We start from the raw sequence: 19,330 nt of genomic DNA on the forward strand, positions 1-19,330 counted from the left end.
GCCATGTCTTTCATTCTAGCACTGTACCTAGTATATCCTTGATGACTCATCAAGCTGATTTGACACTGGATATATATATATATATATATATTTCCTACCTAGAACCAAGACCAGTCTCCATCTTCAAAGCTTTTTTTTTTCCTACTTATGATTAGTTTAAGAGTTAAGAGTCTCCTAAGCAAACTCTCAAGTGTGTCATGCCCTCAGTCTCCTGGCTAGCCCATTCTAATCAGAAAGTACCAAGCAAGATGAGTCAGGAACGTCCGAGAGTGAGAAGGCTATTTCTGTCCAAACAGATTGAATTGACAGCCAATAGATGGAAAACGACATGAGTGACCTTCTTGTTTGTTAGGACACCTGTTTGTTCTTACCTACAAGCAATTCAAATACCAAAAATTATAACTTTGGGTGTGGAAAGAGCCTGTGAATCCACATTCACACATTTGAGCTAAGATTATACTTAAAATGCTTCCTGGTGGTGATATTTAATTCTAAAGCAGAACTGTCCACAGTGAACTTTCTAAATCTAACATTACAATCACTTGGGTTATTTTTATAGACAACTAGATGAGAAATATAATAGGAAGAGGTAGACAAAGACATTTCCAGTTTCCAGCAATTGTGTTTTCATCATCTTCTGTTCTAGAATTTTGTTGCCTGAATAAAACAAGCTAATTTTTCTCTGAAAATCTCTGGCGTTCTAGAAAGGAAAAGACTTGGTAGAACAAACTGACTTAAAAATGAGATTGTAATATTTTGCCAAGCTACATGCCAGCAGATTGGAAAGAGGATAAGATTGGTTCAAATAGTAAGTTCTGTCTGTATTTTAAGGACATGGGTTGGAAGTACAATGATTTGAGTGTCACCTCCATTAAGCAAATAAAAATTTATTCTTGAGATGATCTGCAATTATATATAGAACAGATGATATTCAGGTCTTTTTTTGTGTGTGTGTGCCAGTCCTGGGCTTTGGACTCAGGGCCTGAGCAATGTCCCGGGCTTCTCTTTGCTCAAGGCTAGCACTCTGCCACTTGAGCCACAGCACCTCTTCTGGCAGTTTTTATCTATATATGTGGTGCTGGGGAATCGAACCCAGGGCTTCATGTATAGGAGGCAATCACTCTTGCCACTAGGCCATATTCCCAGGCCAAGACATCATTTTTTTTCTCCAATAGTTAAACTATAGGAGGATATGAAGAGCTTTAGCTGTATTGAGAAGTGACTCTCTTTAGGCTTTCGTCTTATGGTTCTTAGGAGGACTTGGTCTTGGTCAGACATTAGAGGAAAGAAATAAAACAGAGAATTCTTTTTTCTTTCTAAATGATTCCAACCCTAGCTTCTTGCATTTTTGGTTATTTCCTTCTCGAGTATATTTTAATTGGTGAGGGGCTTCATTTCCCCAGTGCAATATTATATGAAACTGAAGACAAAAATGAATATTGAAATACAGGAAAAGAGCTCAAATAGGGCAAATGGTTTGAGCAGAGGACTAACAATGTTATTTAGTATTATTGTACACTTCACCCATATGACCAAATAGGAATCCTCGTTATGGCATTTCTCAACATAAGTAAAACATATTTCCCTCACCTGTAATTCCATTTCCAGAGTTATGTTCTTGAAACATTTAACCTTAGTCCTAGAGCTCTAATTTAAGGGCATACTTTCAAGAATGACATTGTCACTCTTCAGTAAATTCTCTTGGGCAGACCTTATCTGAGAATATCACTTGTAATGGAAACTTGAAGTCCTAATCATCTGGTTCTGTGTAGTGGCTAATTTTTCAGCTATCAAAATGATTTAAAAGCTAAGATTTTTTGCCCCCCCTTCTTAGCTTAAAAAAATCTATATTTGGGGGGGATGAAGAAGAATTCTTAATTTTTTATGTTCTTAATATTTATGTGAATAAACACTATGTGAATAGCAAAGAGTACCAGGCAATGCTGATGGATTGGTTATACTATCTTACAGGGTAAAACTTTGAGAAAATGACTGTAATGTCTAAATCAATTTTATTACATATGAAATCCTTCAGATTTCTTCTCAATTCTATTTTTCATCTTCAAATAATTTTCTATTTCAAACACTTGCCTGATACCGTTAAGCAATTCATTTTTAGATGCTATATAGAGAAGTCATTATCTTTTAAAACTGCTAGTGAAAATTCAAGGTACAATTTACATTGGGAGGGTGAATTCCTCCTCACTGAATTGTACATAGTAGAAGATATTTTGGGGAAATTATATCAGTCTCCTTTTTAGGCAAATCAATAGAACATGGATAGGGTAAAGGTCTAATACTAGAACCAGATTACTTTGGCAAAATTTGCTATACATACAAACTTGATATATTATCTTATCTTTCTCTGCCTCAATTTCTTCTATAAAAATGCATGTTTTTAATCTATATATGTAGGATAAATTACTCTACATGTGATTGTGTGAGCAATGAGTTAATATATATATAAAGCACTTAGAACAGAACTCTTGGCAAATGCTAGTATTACAATTATTCATAGTTATCATCATACACATCTTACTGGAAAAGCTTAAGCATTACTTCATAATAGGAAAATTTCTATGCATATGTAAGCTGTTCTTTTGCTCTGTATATTGACACACTAATGACACTTTAGGGGGAAAAGGATCAATGGCATTGACAAGAGAGAAAATACCAGAGTTATTTTGAAAACTTGGTTAATAATGCAGCTTTTATTTTCTGGGTTCACTGTAAGTCTGACATTCTTACAAAGAATTTTCATTACTAAAAGTGCTTTAATGTGGCTGCTGTAACTGTATAGTTAGCCAGAGTTTTCAAAGTTTTATAAATTCCACGAGTGATTTTTTTTAAACTTCGGAGAGTGACATTATTCTTTTTTTCAATTGTTAAGAGCAACACTTCAGGTCTTTCTTGATTCAAAGAATATTTGGTTTCCCTTACATTCCAAGGGAAATGTCTGCTCTGGGAGGAGACGCCATGCGGGCGTCGAGGCTTGCAGATGTAAACGATATCTTGTTATGTCATTTCTCCATTGATTTGCTTTGCAGCTCGCAGTTCCCCACAACGATGAATGGACCAGATTTGCCAGGACCCTAGTAGAGATCCGAGCAAACAGAGCTGACAGCGAGGAGGAGGGCACTGTGGAGTTATCTGCCTAGTAGAAATGAGCTGCCCCATCCAGACCCTGCCCTGACCATCTTCAATCAAGCCCATCATCCTGTGTTCTGTGTGCATTTAGTATCAGTATTGCTGTGACATTTTGGGCACCATATTGTGCCAGCTTTGCTCCAAGTTTCCCCTACATATCCTACCATGCTTTCTCCTTAGACCCAAACTTGACCAGAGCATTTCTGTCTTTGTATTTCTCTCTCAGAAATGAAGAGGGAGGAGGGGGGACATTTATGGGTTTAGTTGTTGCCTTTTAACTACTTAGTAGCTGTATTTAATAGCTGGAAACCTCTGGTTAAATTTGTGCTTACACGTACTTCTGGCATAGTCCTATTAAATCCATATGAAGCCAGATATGATTGGGTGCAGATGTGGTGTGCCTCATGATATGGTACAGGGCCAAAGACTTGAGATGTAGTGTTTTACATGGTGACTCACATTATGAATGGATTTACTAGAAGAACATTGCTGGTCCTTATTTATTGTAGCGTGCTGCATGGAACATATTTATTTGAAAGCATTAAAATAAACGATCCTAGAGCATGTGCATAATGAGAGGACTGTATTCTCTCTGCTGCTGTTGAGGTTACATTAAGTTCCAAATAACAATTACAGTATGCCAGTTCCACTGGGAACATGAAGTCTTTAGAGGTTTGTTGCAGTGAACAAAATGAATTTTAATGCCTATTATTTCTAGGTACTTTAACAATATTTCAAATATAGTTGACCATTGATACTTGTCATTCAAGCTAACACAGCCCAACAAAAGTCTGTGGTTCCTAAATATGACACCAGTATTGCCAATAAAAATGTTCCAAACCAGGTCTACACTGCTATGAGTGAGTCTTTTTCTTGGGAAAGCTTGACTCAAATTCTGCTTGGACAAAGGTTGGGAGAGATACATTAGGACCGTGTTAAAGATTGATCATGCATTTATAAGCAGCCAACTTGGCTAGATTTAAACCACGACTCCTAGTTTTATTTTTATGAGGGAATGTGTGTGGTTTTGAGGGAAGTTCTCCATTGCTTCTGCCACCAAAGCCATGGAACCAAAAGACAATAAGAAAGATGGGTTAGGAAGAACCAATACCAAACAATCTACACATTTGTATTTTTAAAGTTCACACTAGAAATGATGTTTATTACCATAACTCTAGGAAATAGTCCTACACACAACTTTAATAGCTTTTGAACAGACATTTCAAGCCTAGAGAGAAGGAAAATGTTGGGGATTTAGTTTGGCCTTAAGGGGGGAAGGGCGACAGAGCTCCCAAGACACTGCCTTTCCCCTAGCCCTGGGGCAGTGTGGGAGGGAGCCCCTCCCACCTTCCGGCCTCAACCGGAAGAGAAGCAAGCGGTCCCCACCTCTCGGCTCCGCCACATGTCTAATGGCGGAGGCCTGGCCCTTGGGGGATTGTGGTCCCTGCCCATAGAGGAAGTTTCATGACATCACCTGATGGGCAGCCCAGCTCAACCAATCAGCTAGTCACCACCCCAAGTCCCTCTCCTTCCCGCCTTTGTCACCGTAATAAATTCTTCTGCCCTCCCTCTGGACGGGTGAGAATGATGGACCATTGAATCGTCTCCCCAATGTCTCTCTCCGCCGCCGTTCCTGACACGTGAGGGGACCAAGGAGGGGGGTCTCGGCATTTCTCCTCAGCTTAGCGTAGTCCATAAGAACACGCTTTGTTCCTTCCGCGGGCGGGAGGGATAAAGCCGAGTGTTCTTTCATAGTTTGGGATTCAGGCATCCCCCTGGGAGATAGGGGGAAAGGGGTCCCGAGTCCCCAACAGGAAAACACTGGTTAAATCATAAAAAATATTTGAATGTCAGCTGCTTTTTTAGCTTTTTAGGGAAAAAAGTCCATTGGTGCTTTATTGGTAGGGGTTCCTAGAACTGAGATTCTATTATATATATATATATATATGTATATATATATATATACATATATATATATATATATTTATTGCCTGCTGGGCAAGTGCTTTATCACTGAGCTCCACCCTAGCCACTCTTTAAAGATAACAATATGCTTTTTATTTTTAAAGTGCCCTACCATATCTCCACATGTAAATTCTTTATAAACAGAATTAACATTTTACAAATTAAAAAAAAAAAGTGGGTGTCTGATATAGGCTTAAAAGCAATCTACTGAAAAATGCTGGAAAAAATTTCTTGAGCATACACGGAAATACCTTAGAATAAAGCAAAAGCCCAGGAGTTGTTATTGTACACCAAACTCTGATTCAATGAGCTAAGCCTGTGAAAAGCAAAAAGACCCAGGTCACTTGTAGGAGGCACCTTTATTGTTGCAAGCACTTCTGTACTTGACATCTGATCTTGAAGATAGTCCCTAGATCACATGTTGAATCTCGGTTGATTGTATATAGCAGACTGGGGTGGGGTGATGCTGTGTGGGTTCCAGGATATCTTAGAGTGTTGGTGCTGTTAAAATACAACTACATACATGGAGTGGGTTAAACAACAGAAGTGGATTTCTCACAGTTCTGGAAGCGGAAAAGATCAAGGTCAGGGTGCAGTGTCTGGGGAAGGCCTTTTTCTTGATTTGTAGTGCAGATAGCTATCTTCTTTTTGTTTCCTCACATGGTGTAGGAAAAGATCACTTCTTTCACTTTATTTTCATAAGGGCACTAATTTCATTTGTGAAGGTTTTTTCCTTCCTTCCCCCCATGACCTAATTTCCTCCTGTTCATGGCTGTAGTCCTTATTCCAAGTGGCATGTAAGGATTGAGCAGGGCTGAGAATAAGAAACAACTTGGTGGCAGATCCGTGCTGTAGTGGAAGTGACTCTACAGTTGGGCAATCCTGCTAGCAGATGCTGTGGTATTCTGAGTCTCAATGATAAGAAAAGATGCAATATAGAACTTGTTTTTCTAGGCCTGGTTGACCTTATGATCTGATGGGGTTGAGAGGGCTCAATTTATGATAGACCATTTAGATGCAAGGTAAATTGATATCCTATTTCTGCCAAAATTCAGTAACATGACCAGGGCTTTTTTTTTTTTTTTTCTTCAGATGGTATTTCCTTCCTCTAGAAAAGTCCTATTCCAGAGAAATAGTTCAAACCCTCACAGCTGCCTACATTCCCTAAAGGACTTGACCTTAATTTCCTCTCTGATCTTAAACTCTAACACTTAAACTGTTCTGGTCTCCTGACTCTCCATTTAATGGGCCAAGCACATCCAATCAAAGCTTCTACAGTAATTGTCACAAGACCTCAGTTGAATTCCTCTGTCTGGAATATCTTGGGTCATATTTTAAGGAAATTTAACATAGAAACTTCAGAAGTGTTCTACAAAGGGATCTGTTTCATTTTGTATTTCCAACAAGAAAAACATCAGCATTCCAATTGCCCTGAAGCTTTGAGGGTGTTTGGTATTATTGGTTATCTTCATTTTAGCAATTTGGTATCAAATGATTCATAGTGATGTGGTGTGTGTGTGTGTGTGTGTGCCAATATTAAAGCTTGAATCTACGGTCTTGCACTCTCAGCTGCAATTTCTCATTCATGGCTGGTGCTTTGCCACTTGAACCACACCTCCAGTTCTGGCTTTTTGCTGATTAATTGGAGACAAAAAAATCACAGATATTTCTCTGCCTGGGCTGATGTTGAACCACAATCTTCAAATCTCAACTTCTTGAGCAGCTAGGATTATAGATGTGAGTCACTGGCAGCTAGTGGCTAATGATTTAAACCTCTCTCTCTGAATATACTATATTACTACATAGCCAGATCAGCCTGACTTCACCCCGATGATTCTCTTATCTCAGCTTCCCAAGTGTTGTGCACCAATACATCTAATTTACATATAACTTTTGTGAGATACCTGTTCAATTTTGGCCACTTCAAAACTATCCCTTTTATTTGTAGTATAATAACAATCAATATTTTTTCTTTGAGTCTCATCACTTGCGCAGGTTGGCTTAGGACTCTTGATCCTCCTGTCTTGGTCTGCAAAGTGCTGAAATTACAGGAGTGTGCAACTGTGCCCCCAAATAATGAACTTTTTGTTACTTAGAGATTCCATCACATATTCTGTTTTTCTTTTATTATTAATTTGTAAGAAATTATACAATGGATGTCATTCTTAAATGACAGAACTTATTTGTAAAGCCATATGATTCTGAAGCTTTACTTATAAGAAGATTTTTAGTAACAAGCACATTTATTTAATAGAAATAGTCTATTCATGTTTTCTATTTTGTTTTGGTTCCATTTTGGTAGGTTGTCTTTCTCAAGAAATGCAGGCATTTATGTTGTCAAATTATTAACATATAATTTCCCATATTATCTCTTTTTGCCTTTTTATATATAATCTTAGTGATGTGTCTGTTTTAATTCCTAATATTTGCAAGTTGTGTTACATTTAACAGGAGACATCAACTTTATTAATCTGTCGAAAGAAATTGGTCTTAGAGCATCAGTTTTTCTCCATTGTTGGCCAATTTTCTATTCTTCCAACTTGTGGGTAAATTTGTTCTTATTACTTCTTGAAATAGAATCTTAAATTGCTGCTTGTAAACATTTTTAATATAGGCTATTTAAAGTTACAAAAATCCTTAATATTTTTACTATAGCCCCAAAATTTTAGTGTCATTTTCATTATCATTCTGTTAAAATATGTTCTAATTATTATTGTGATTTACCATTTAACTTAGGGGCTTGTTTTTTTAAGCATTATTAGAAAGCTTTGTTTCTACTATGAAGCTGCTACCTGGTAAGAAAACAAACACAGAATAAGAAATACCCTGAAATGTATATTTTTTACATTTTTCTTAATCTTTCTAAAAGTACCATTAGTACTTAAAAATATGAATTCTTCATATGCTTGGTATATGGTTCTATAAATGTTCTCTATATTGTATCAATTACTGAGAAGATAAAGTTAAATATATAAACTACAGTAGTGTCTATGTCTCTTGAATCCTTTTGTTCCCTATGTTTTTTATTTCTGCATTTTGAAGCTCTGTTACCACAAAGATAATTATTTAGGTCATTACATTTTCATAAATTGACCCTTTAAAATTGTGTTTTCCTTTAGTAACCTTTATTTCAGCCTGAAGAATTCTCTAGAGGGAGTTATCGTGAGACATTTGTTATATAGCAGTACTGTAACCAGAAATTTTATAATTTTGCTTCTCTGAGAATGCTGTGTCTCCATCTTTGAAAAATAATTTTATCAGAAATGGGAGTTAAGTTGGACTTTTTTTCTTTCAGCACATTAAATAATTCATACCACTGCCTTCTGGCCTCCATAGGTTTAGATGAACAAGCAGCTCTTTAACCTGAGACTTCCTAGTGTATGGTGACATGTTTCTCTATCACTGCTTGCTCTCAATGGCCGTACTGCTGGTGTCATTAATGGTCATTTGGGGGTCTATTTCTATTGAGTCATTTTTAAAATTTTGTTATGGTTTGTATTCTTCATCTTTTTATGATTACTTATGTTTGTTTTAGACCTAGGATGTAGTGGACTTTACCTTGTACAATTGTGATTTTCTTGTATTCGTTGAAAGGCATTACATTTTAAGTCATATGGACCCATTTGGTACCTTGTGAAAAATTGCCTTTAACCTTTTTAAAGGCCAGTGCAGCCTTTAATAAAGGCCATTTTATCTCTATTCGAAATATGACAATCTTCTGAGGAGTCTATGCCATGTTCTATGTATTATGAGGCCTTTCCTCTCTGGCTCAATAGAACACAAACTCTTTCCTCCCCTCTGGCAACTGGGGAATTTTCCCTCTTCCTTTTGGATGATTGTGTTTTTCAGATAGTTTTTTTCCTTACAAATGAATACATTTGGTCAAACATTTGAGAACCCTCGGCAAAATTTCTCAGGCATCTCTTGGGCCAGTAACCTCCCATTTGTAACTTATTTTCCCCCCCACAAATTCTAGTTACCTTGGTTGTCCTGATCTCTACCTCTTCAGTTAAGTAAGACTGCTGTGGTTGTGCTTAAGTTCTCCTTCCCAGCATAGTGGATGTAAACTGTCTTTAGGGAGTAAGATGATTCAACAGTGAGGTTTCACCTTGTTTGTTTCCTTTCCCCCATAACTCAGTTCCTCTCTACCTATATTTGATGCTTCAAACACATTGTTAACACATAATAGTTTTCTCTACTATTCTATCATGGCCAGAGCAGAAATTGCCCCCCAAGACACAATTTTAAAGACAGAAACAAATAAACAACAAAGAGTTCAATGTCTATCATGGAGACTAGAACATTTATGTACTATTTACAGTGAACCACTAACAATTCATTGCTAATTGTGTTGATTAAATTTCAAACTCTTTTGAAACAAAAGATAGCAGCTAGACAAGTTCAACTTATGCCAAATGTCACTATGATCTTAATTTTTGCTAGCTTATCCAGATATGTGTGTGGTTAGAGGGTTTAGTTACTTAATCAAAGCAAGAGTTTCTCAGTTGGGTGAAAGGAAGAATGCCCTGTTTAACTTCATGAATCAAAAAGACACAGGAGTGATAGTTTCTCTGTATTCACTCACACAAGCAAACTAAAGAACAACAAAACATCAAACTGTACTGGTAAGTAATGGTGAAAGAGTAACATAGTTTCTTCCTCAGGAAGAATGAGATGTAGACATTGGAGAAGGGGAAGAACAAAATCTGGGATTGAAAAATGTGCAGAATTTCCACTTTTACAGCAATAGACTTCAATATTAGCTTAGATTTCAAAGTTCAGGATAAAAACGGTTGTCTGTTTTGATTTTCCTTATCCTGTTTTTCATCTTTGCTGACATTACTCTGAGTGAAGGTCTTTTATAATACTGGAGCTAGCCCAAATGAATTTATCATGAAACAGCTTCTTAGAGAGCCACCAATTGTCAGATTGACAAAACATATCACAATTTGATGCAAACCAACTACACAACTCAAGGGGGTGGGGAAGAGAGGGAAAGACAGAGGGGAGAGGCAGGGGAAAAATGAGGGAGGATGTAACAAGTTGGATAGGAAATGTACTCATTGCCTTACATATGAAACTGTAACTCCTCTGTGCTTCACTTTGACAATAAAGAAGAAAAAAGTTTTAAAAAGCATATCACTATACATATAATTCATATTGGTAAATTCATCTTCAAAACAGAAATTTGCACTCTGAAATAGAATAGAATGAAACCATGACATTTTAATGTTTAATTTTTTTTCCTTGACAAGAAAATATTGGAAACATTTATTATGAGATACCCAGTAATCTCATTTTTGTAGGGATGAAATGGTAGGTATGCTCTTCTTAACTTTATAGTAGTAGAAAACTTGTTGGGAATATAGTAAGTCTTTTCTACCATTACTGGCAACAGAGATTTCACATTCAAAGTAATCCCTGGAAATTCCATATTCTGTAAACTGTCTCCATTCCCTCCAGACACACTTTGAGGCCAAGTATCTATAGATATTTACTTTTTACTTTGTGTTCCATTATTTCCAAGTCTTGTTGAAGAATATAGCATTTTCTAATTATAGTAGAGATTCTTAAGATGATCCAATTCAGTTTGCATCATATCAGGTTGCATGGTAACAGTTTGTAAATTTACCTCTGGTTTTTCCACATTACCTTCCAATTTTATACCCATGGGGCAAATGCTTCAAGTTTACCTTAATCCTCTATTTACTGACTTTAAAAGGCAGTAAAATAGTTTAAGAGGAACCTCAAAAAGCTTGTCAAGATTCACCTGGTCCTCAGGCCCTAGAATACTTTGAGGTAGTGACTCTACTTATAATGATTTTTAAAAAAATCAGAGACAACTGTAGCTTCCTAGATTAGACTAGGGATGATCCATCTGATGCCGAGAACTAACAGTAGGAAACATTCCTCACAGATTCATGTGTTCAATGATTGGTCAGTGGCTGGTGGTATGATTTTGGTGGTAATTCTGGACACTTTAGTTGGTGGGGTCGAGCTATAGTAGGTCACTGGAAGCATGTCTTTGAATGCTGCGACCAGTCCCTGAATTCTTTTCTCTCCTGTCAGCTATGAGATGAATAGCTCCCTCCTACCATTATGTTGTGCCTCATCCTGGGCCCAGAAACTTTGAGTCATGTCTGAACAGGACTGAAGTCTCTGAAACTGTGATCCAAATTAAATCCTTCCTCCTTGAAGTTGTTTATGCTAGGTATTTTGTCACAGCAATGCAAAAGTAATGAACGGAACTCGCAAAGTTAAGTCATACTTGAGAAACTCTCATAGGGGAGGGCAAGCCAACATGATATTAGATTCAAATTTGAACTCCATCAATGGCTAGTTGAAAGACTGCAGGCACAAATGTCAAGTCAATTCTTGTTTTTGTTTTTTTCATTTTTAACATGGCAGAAAGCATTGGACATACCTCAAGGGCTGTGGGGAGGATTAAATGAGATCTTGCCTGATGTGATATAGCTCCTATTTGATGAGTTTTTACAGGATAAGAAACTCAAGTGGGGGCAGGATTCACCTGTTTGAAAGCAACTCAAGTAAGAACCAAGAAAGAGCTGGGAAGTATAACTCAGGCTGATAGAAAGAAAGCATGATGTGAGAAAGGAATATTTTTTTCTGTTTTTTATGGTATGTTTTTTATGGTATGCGTGCGTGCACGTACATGGTTCAACCTGCTAGGCTGGCACTCTACCATTTCAGCCATGTCTCTAACACTGCTTTTTCTGATTATTTTGGATATAGTAAACTTTCTTCACTGGGGTAGGCCACCTGAACTCTGATTTTAGTTTTCGGCCTCCTGAGGAGCTAATATTAAGAGGTGTGAGCACTGGTGGCCTGGTCTTCATGTTTTTAATACATCTTTCATCAAGATGTGTTTTACTTTCTCTCATCTTTTTGTAGAAGTTTGTTGTGAGAGCTTTAGTACACTTAAAATCACCTTAAGAACTGCTTCGCTGACAAAGCATCCTTGGAAAGGCGAGAATCCTAGTAGGCACCAGAGCCATGGTGGCCAGACCAGTGTGTTTGTGGTGCGTCTGTGACCCAGAAGAAGTGAGCCTCTGACAAGCACAATTACTGTGTCTTCTTAATTTTCCTCCTAAAGTTATTTGAGGGGACTGTGGTTTTTGCCTTGAGCAAAACCCCTTAACAGCCGGGAATCTCAAAGCAAACATTATTTTTATTAGACTACCTCAGCAGATGAAAGCAGAATGTTCCATATGGACTCTTTTTTGAGTCAATTAATGCATTAGCAAAAAAACAAGCCCCTTCTGAAAGAGTTGCTGTCATCCTCAGTAATTTCTGAAAGAATTGATCTATAAACACAGATTTCTATATAATCTATATTAGAAAAATCACTCATGATGTATCTCCCAACAGAATACTCATATCAAAGGATGTGGGTTATTTTTAGGCTGTTTGACAATGACTAGAGAATTTAAATTTATTTTAGAATTTACATGTCAGCTCCTAGCTCAAAATAATCAAGTAATTAAAACCCATTTCAAATAACTATAGTTGCTTTAATCTCTACTAAAAGACATACTTATGATTTCTAAAGTGATCAATATATAAGATTGTAGTTGTATTCAGTTCTTGTTTTAACTTTAGCAGCAGGAAAGTATTATAAGGAAAACGTGGGGGTAACACACTTTCAGAACATTGGTCCATTTGTTCGCTCATCCTTCAAAATAATAAAAGAGTTCACTAAGTGAACTGAAACACCCCCCTTAACATTAGGGGGCTCTGTTCCATTCTGGACATGCAGATTCACATCTGCCATTGTTGAAAAACAGAGGTAACCTTGATAATGAATGACTCTAACATTAAAACGAAGCAGAGTTTTATTAACATCTATGGTTGCCCTAACACTAATTGCAGAACACTTTGGGCAGGAGTTTTTTCCAAAGGTAAAAACAAAAGGCACATGCCCCTTTGTGGGAAGTACCATTTGTAGAAACATTTCACTGTTCTGCCCAAGGAACACGTCGTTTAGAAATCTTCGGAAAAATCCACATCCTGAAAGCATTTGATTACCCTGAATTTAAAATGGGATTTTGCTCAGTGGCAAGGATACAAATTCACCCACAAGTATGGCTTCTGTGGTTAAAAAGGCACACGCAGACTTTGAAGAGAGTTGATCTAGATTGATAAATGGAACGTGGAGTCAGGATTCAAGTTCCATCACTGAAGATCTCCTCTACCTGAAGGAGGAGTCCAATGACCTGCATTCTGAAAACCCAGTCAGAGGAGGTCACAAATACTTTCAAGCACAATTTGTTCCCGTTTTTATTCCCCGTTTGCTGGTTATGTGCTGTTAAACATTTCCAGAACACTGTCAAAACGTAAGCATCCCAAGGTTTACATAAGCCACACCATTAAATAACATATAGGCACAAAATTTTAAACATTGTTTTCCAGCAATGGTAAATATTTTAGCTAAGTAAAAACTGAAGCTTGAAATGCAATAAGCATTGAAATGACTCTTTTCTGTGCCAGAATTCTTACTTTCCTCTGTGCGACCCTGGCTGCTGGGATTAAGGCCACCCCAGGGAAGTCAGCAAATGGTTGTGGGTTATGAGGTGCAGCGGGGGCTTGGCGACAGCGTGCCACCCAGCCTCAAGAAACCCAGCCACAACTGGAACCCAAGAATCAGTGTGTTCACTTTGTGGTCAGCTTCACATTTTTTCCCCTCCTTGAAAGATGAAAAAAAAGCTGCTACAAAAGTCAGGCCTGTCTTACCCTCCCCCCCTCCCCTCCACACACCCAAGTAATCATGAGGTGGACCAAGAGCAGAGCTGAAAGACTCCAGGGCTGGCAGCGCCGGGGGAGGGGTTCCCTCTGGGGCACCTAAGCATGCAGGAGTGACATGCCTCTAGTTCCTCATCTTCACGGAGGGACATGACCCAGGCACTGACAGCTGCTGCACCACTGCCGACATGATGTGCTGTCACTTCAGGGAGAAGGGAAACCCAGAACAAATTTCACATGGTTTCCACCACACCGTGATTGTAGTCCTATTCAAGGCCTGTCATAGGCACACCACCCACTGTGCAGAACTCATGGAAATTAGGCCTCCTTCAGTCACTCCAGTCATTGCCTCTCCCTACAGAGAACTGAGCCAAGGTGGGTTCCCCACCCCCCCCCTAAAGAAACACAAGCCATGTGGCCCTATCTCCACTGGTTTCCTGGGTCCTCTGGTTTCTTGTTTATTAGGGAATATCATGCTCTAAGCTCTGGGTAAGTCTAAGTGAATTCAAGATGCTCTCCCATCAAATGCAACAGCTCATAAAGCAGCAGGCAGAGCAGGGCATCATTTATGACATTGAGGTCAGTGTTTCTGCCATGAAAATATGATCTGGTATAAAATGTTAAGCAAGTGAAGCAAAGAAATACAGTGACTCCAGGACTTTACACTCAAAAGACCAAAGATGGAGTGATGTGTCATTATAATACCATCCACTTTCTGAGACATACGTATCTGGAGGTTTGTGACTGTTTTTTGAGATTATAGATATTTATCGCTTCTTACTTATGGTGGGAGTAAGGAAGAAGCCAACCATTAATTTTGTCAGAAAAAGATAGATAGAATGACCTAAGTGTCAGTGGCTCACGCCTGTAATCTTAGGTACCTATGAGGCTGCAACGTGAAGGATGGAAGTTCAAAATCAACCTGGGAGGAAAGTTCATGAGGTTCTTATCTCCACTTTGAGCTGTGGCTCAAAGTGGTAGAATGCTAGCCTTGAGCCAAAAAGCTCAAGGACAGTTCCCTGGCCCAGAGTTCAAGCCCCATGACCGCCCCCCTCCCACCCACCCCCACCCCCAAAAAAGAGATGGAATTGTCAAGTGTGTACCTGTCCCATTTCTGGTAAAGATAACACTTAAACACATGCATGCAAACTCAACTGGTGGAAGATTTGTAGATGATGTTGACTCCAACCTTACCAACCTTACAACTGTTAGTTTTACTGATACCTTTTTATACTAGTTTTCATGTCCAACATATACTGACAATTTCTATGACATTAATCATCATAACCAAAGTGCTAGAGAGGACTAGAATAAACGTGTCCACTTACTACTGCTTTGCTTATCTAATGTAGTTTTCTATTATTCTGAACCATAAAATGAAGGTATACCTTGAATGATCACACCAATATGAATACAATCTCCCCCAAATCCTGACATGCAGAATGCTCTATTAATGATAATTGAATAGCATGAAACAATCCAATAGCTTGAAAAATAGTTTATTTCCATTTTCACAAATACATGAGCCTCTGACCATTACACAAGGCACCACAAATTTAATAAAACCTTAGAGTATATTTGTCTTACATGATTCAAGACAAAGTGGATCTTAGAAGCAAATGGGTGCCAATTATGGAGGTGGTATAGGGAGAGGTTTAGGGCCAGTAGTGGCAATAGGGTTTCTGCATTTTTCTACAGTGTTTATTGAGATTGGCAGTAATCGGTACATGTGCAATGTAACAGTAGTTATCAAAAATTAGAACATCTAGGAGAGAGACTGTCTCAGCTTCTCCGTCTACATAATAAAAATGCCAAAAGCACTTCCTCACAGTGAAAGAACTTTTCCCTAGTAGTCCTGGTACCAGTAACGGAATATGATTACTAAACATCTCCAATGTGGTTTGCATTATGAAGAAACATGTTTCACATAAAAGCCTCATAATATAATCCAGAGACAAAAATTTGTGTTTGTTTAAAATGTGAATCGAAGCTGGCTATTCCTGATATATGTGTATATTTTTTTCTTTCAATGCTTTTCTTTTCTTTCTTTCTTTTTTTTCTTTATAAATATGGACGCAGTTTCCTAACAGTTTTAACACACCCAGAACACTCTCAATTTTAACACACCCAGAACACTCAGCTCCCAGAAACATGATTGCCCTCCAGTAGCCTCTTTGGAACTATAACCCTAGTCTAAGAAGGGGAGCCCCAATTTCTAATGAGACTTGTCCCTTCCCCAAAATTATGTTAGTGTTGACCAAATCTCCCAGCACATGTCACATACAAACATAGACTCTTGGGAAGAGGTCCAAAGAATAATTAGGAATAACTCCATAATGATCTGGTTAAGAAAACATAGGGAATAAATGATTTCGGTTTATAAAAAGCTTTGACCTGAATTTTAACAGGAAACAGAAAGGAAAAGTGTGAAGCCATGCTTCAATACAAATCGGGTCCTTCTTACTGCAGTACCAGTGCTACCGGAGGCTGCATCCTAGGTCAGTTGGCCTAGGGGTCTCCACTGGTCACTTTTGAGGTAGACGCTGATGGCTTGAAAAGAGGTAGGTAAAGTCCAAACTTGTTTTCAATTCCTGCGAATGTTGCAATTGCCAGTTTGTATCCCCCAACGTGATCAGGATTTGGGGCAGGCAGTGTGATCCTGGATTTTGGAACTGGCTCGGATCCCATGGGTTTTCTATGAGAAGAGCAAATCAAGTAAGAATCTGTGGGTTCCTTTTTTTGAAAATGTGTTTTTAAACTTGGTCTAAAATAACATTCCAGATCTGTTAAAATATTTAATGTAAAGGAGTTGTATGTCAGTAGTATGCTCTGAAATAACTTTGTAAATATTTTCCTTCCTAAATCTTTTGTTTCCCCACAGGGTCTACACTAATGTTCTATCCTCAAGGAGAGCCGAGTGTCAGAAGCAGCTGAAACTTAGCAGCAGATTTTGCAGGATACTTACACTCCTCCAAAATCAATGTAGAACCATTGCTGTAGCAGTTCGTAAGTCAGCAAAGTGACACCGAACTGTGGTGAGGATCGGAATACACGAGCTTTGAAAACAAAGGGGAAATTATGGATATCATTAGATTTTCCTTCTTTTTAAAATTTACCTGATACCAAAGAGCTAGTTAAGAACCAATTATTTCCATACCACCAGCTCCTTTCCACAAAGCTTTTTGACCCTCTTCCCGCAGTATCTTTCTGAAGCAGTCTATCACTCCGCTGTAAGTGGTTTGGCCAGCCCGAGCAGCCACCTGTAATCTAGTCTTGATAACATCAGCAGGGGTCACTAACGATGCTGCAGGCATACCTGTAGGAGAGACACAACACCATCTCAGTCTCGTCACATTCTCACTATATAAAAATAACTGTGCTTTGAACTGCTGGCCGTGCAAAGAAAGTTAAGAAGCCAGCACAATAAAAGGCCCATTTTGCTGTCCTCTCTGGGAAGTTCAGATATAACAGCTTCTGCCCCCTCACCCCTTCCCCTGCTCCCTCTATCCAAAGCCATCATTTGTTCTGTTTCTATTCTTAAATACCTAAGTAATTTTAAGCAACTATTCACCAGGAACGCTACTTCAAGTGGTTGGGAACAAACAGGGAAAGTGGTTTTTCAAAAATATTTTTGCTTTCCTGTTGAAATCAGAACCTCACAAAGTTATTAGGTCTGATTTTTTTAGAGGTGAAACTTATTATGTGTTTCCTCTTCATGGTTTTCTGGCCGCTGGCAGTCACGGGAGGTGCCTTCTCTCACACATTCAACCACTTACCGTCCAAACCCTAACCTCTCAGTCACACCAGAAAAATACTGTCCCGATAGCTAAGCAAACACTGTGTGTGCATCCGTGTAGGTGTACGCACACATACACACACATATAATATTTTATGTTTACTTTCTCCAAAGACTGACATCTCCAAAAAAAATTTGACAGAGGCTTAAAATTTACACTGGCTGATAATCAATGAAAAAGAATCAACAACAATAATCCCTCCCCAAATTGCCAATGGTAATTTTTTCAACAGTCATTTTTTTACCCAGAATGGGGCAACCATGTTTAGATTTTTTAAAAGTGAGACTGTACTCAGAAGACACTGTCTCTTAGGGTTTTATTACTTTTCCATTATGAACCTGTTCCAAACCAAATTGGTCAAATGCAGATGCATAAATCTCCGTTGCTTTTTTTAAGGCTTAATAATTCTGTAAGACTTTCTGTCCAAACCAGCATGGTCTGGCTCACAACTACATCTCATCCTTCTAACAGACGGCTTAAAAGTGAGTGTGAGTGTGTTTGAATCCACATTCTACATGCTTGTCTTTGTATTAGCAGTCTCTCTTCACCCATCTTTACTCAGCTCCTCAAACACTAATTTTAAGTAACAGAAAACGCTCTGCAATTTTGCATGTGAAAAGCTCACTTTATATTCAATACTTCACTGGGTAAGTCACACTGAGTTTCCTATTAGCTTGGAGGAATTATTTTAACTTGGAGCCAGGAATTTATTCTCCAACATAATGGAAGGAAACACGAAAAATGCTTAGAAACCCACTGTGTTCACACCACCGATTTTGTTTTGCTTCCTGGTTTAGAAAGAGTTTAGCAGGCAGTCAGCTTTCCACATGCAATACAATCTTCCTCACAATGGTGGGTAGGCATGTCTAAGTGTAGCTGGGAAACACATCTGAGCAAGAAAGTGGGTAAAGAGCTGCCCTGCCATGTGGTAGTTTTCATAAACAGTTCCTTATCCAGTAGAGAGAGCAGTGTTGGTGAAGGGACAGCAGGGAGACAAGATGCTATTACTGAAACAGAAATGTCGAGTGGAATGTATAGAGTCGTTGTCTGACAAAAGGGTTTAGTGTTGTAAAGCATGTTGGAATATGGTGACCTAAATATAAAATGTTATTCTCTACTTCCATAACTCCTAAGTGGATGTCTGCTGGGGCCTAGAAGCAATTGTGAACATCTCTGTAGAGAAGGTATTTCTGGTATAGGGATTTGCTAAATGAACCTGGAGACCTGCAGAAGGCAGCTTCAAAGCGAGGCTGGCAGAGTAGCAGATACTGGAAAGAGCTTGCTCACCAGAGAGCTGCTGATAACTCCAGGCCAGAGTTGGCAAAGTCCCTAAGTCAATCTGCCTGGTTTTCCCAGATTCCAGGGGCTAAGGGCACAATGATGAAGTGGCCCCAGTTTTGTCTACTCCAAAGGCTGAGGAGGTGAAGAGGAAGATGACTAGGAGACAGCCAGAGTTCATCAACAGGAAGAGCACTAGCAGCCTGCTTCTTTGGAGGAGCTGAGATTAAGATAAGTAGGTGGTGGCCACCTACTGCTGCTGTAACAGGGACAATTCAAGGGGCTCCTCAGGCAATAAAAACAACAGCCTATCTTTAAGGAAGTCAGCAATTGGGAGGATAGAATACTATTCAAAATGGAAAGAAATGTGACTGGAAAACCAA

General features: G+C 38.6%; 2 protein-coding genes across 2 annotated transcripts in view; one reads left to right on the forward strand and one right to left on the reverse strand.

Moving 5' to 3' along the window:
• Positions 1-3,711, forward strand: part of Dync1i1 (dynein cytoplasmic 1 intermediate chain 1) — a 270,153-nt gene extending 266,442 nt beyond the window's left edge. Inside the window, exon 17 of the mRNA XM_048340062.1 lies at positions 3,048-3,711. Coding sequence (XP_048196019.1) covers positions 3,048-3,158 — 111 coding nt within the window. The 3' untranslated portion in view covers positions 3,159-3,711. The remainder of the gene's footprint in view (positions 1-3,047) is intronic.
• Positions 3,712-16,000: 12,289 nt separating this feature from the next.
• The window catches only part of Slc25a13 (solute carrier family 25 member 13), a 178,651-nt gene continuing 175,321 nt past the window's right edge, over positions 16,001-19,330 (reverse strand). The window contains exons 16-18 of the mRNA XM_048340063.1: positions 17,030-17,188; positions 16,838-16,928; positions 16,001-16,567 (exon numbers count right to left, since the gene is read on the reverse strand). Coding sequence (XP_048196020.1) covers positions 16,381-16,567; positions 16,838-16,928; positions 17,030-17,188 — 437 coding nt within the window. The 3' untranslated portion in view covers positions 16,001-16,380. The remainder of the gene's footprint in view (positions 16,568-16,837; positions 16,929-17,029; positions 17,189-19,330) is intronic.

The sequence above is a fragment of the Perognathus longimembris genome, chromosome 2 (assembly GCF_023159225.1).
Source record: "Perognathus longimembris pacificus isolate PPM17 chromosome 2, ASM2315922v1, whole genome shotgun sequence".
Lineage (NCBI taxonomy): Eukaryota > Metazoa > Chordata > Mammalia > Rodentia > Heteromyidae > Perognathus > Perognathus longimembris.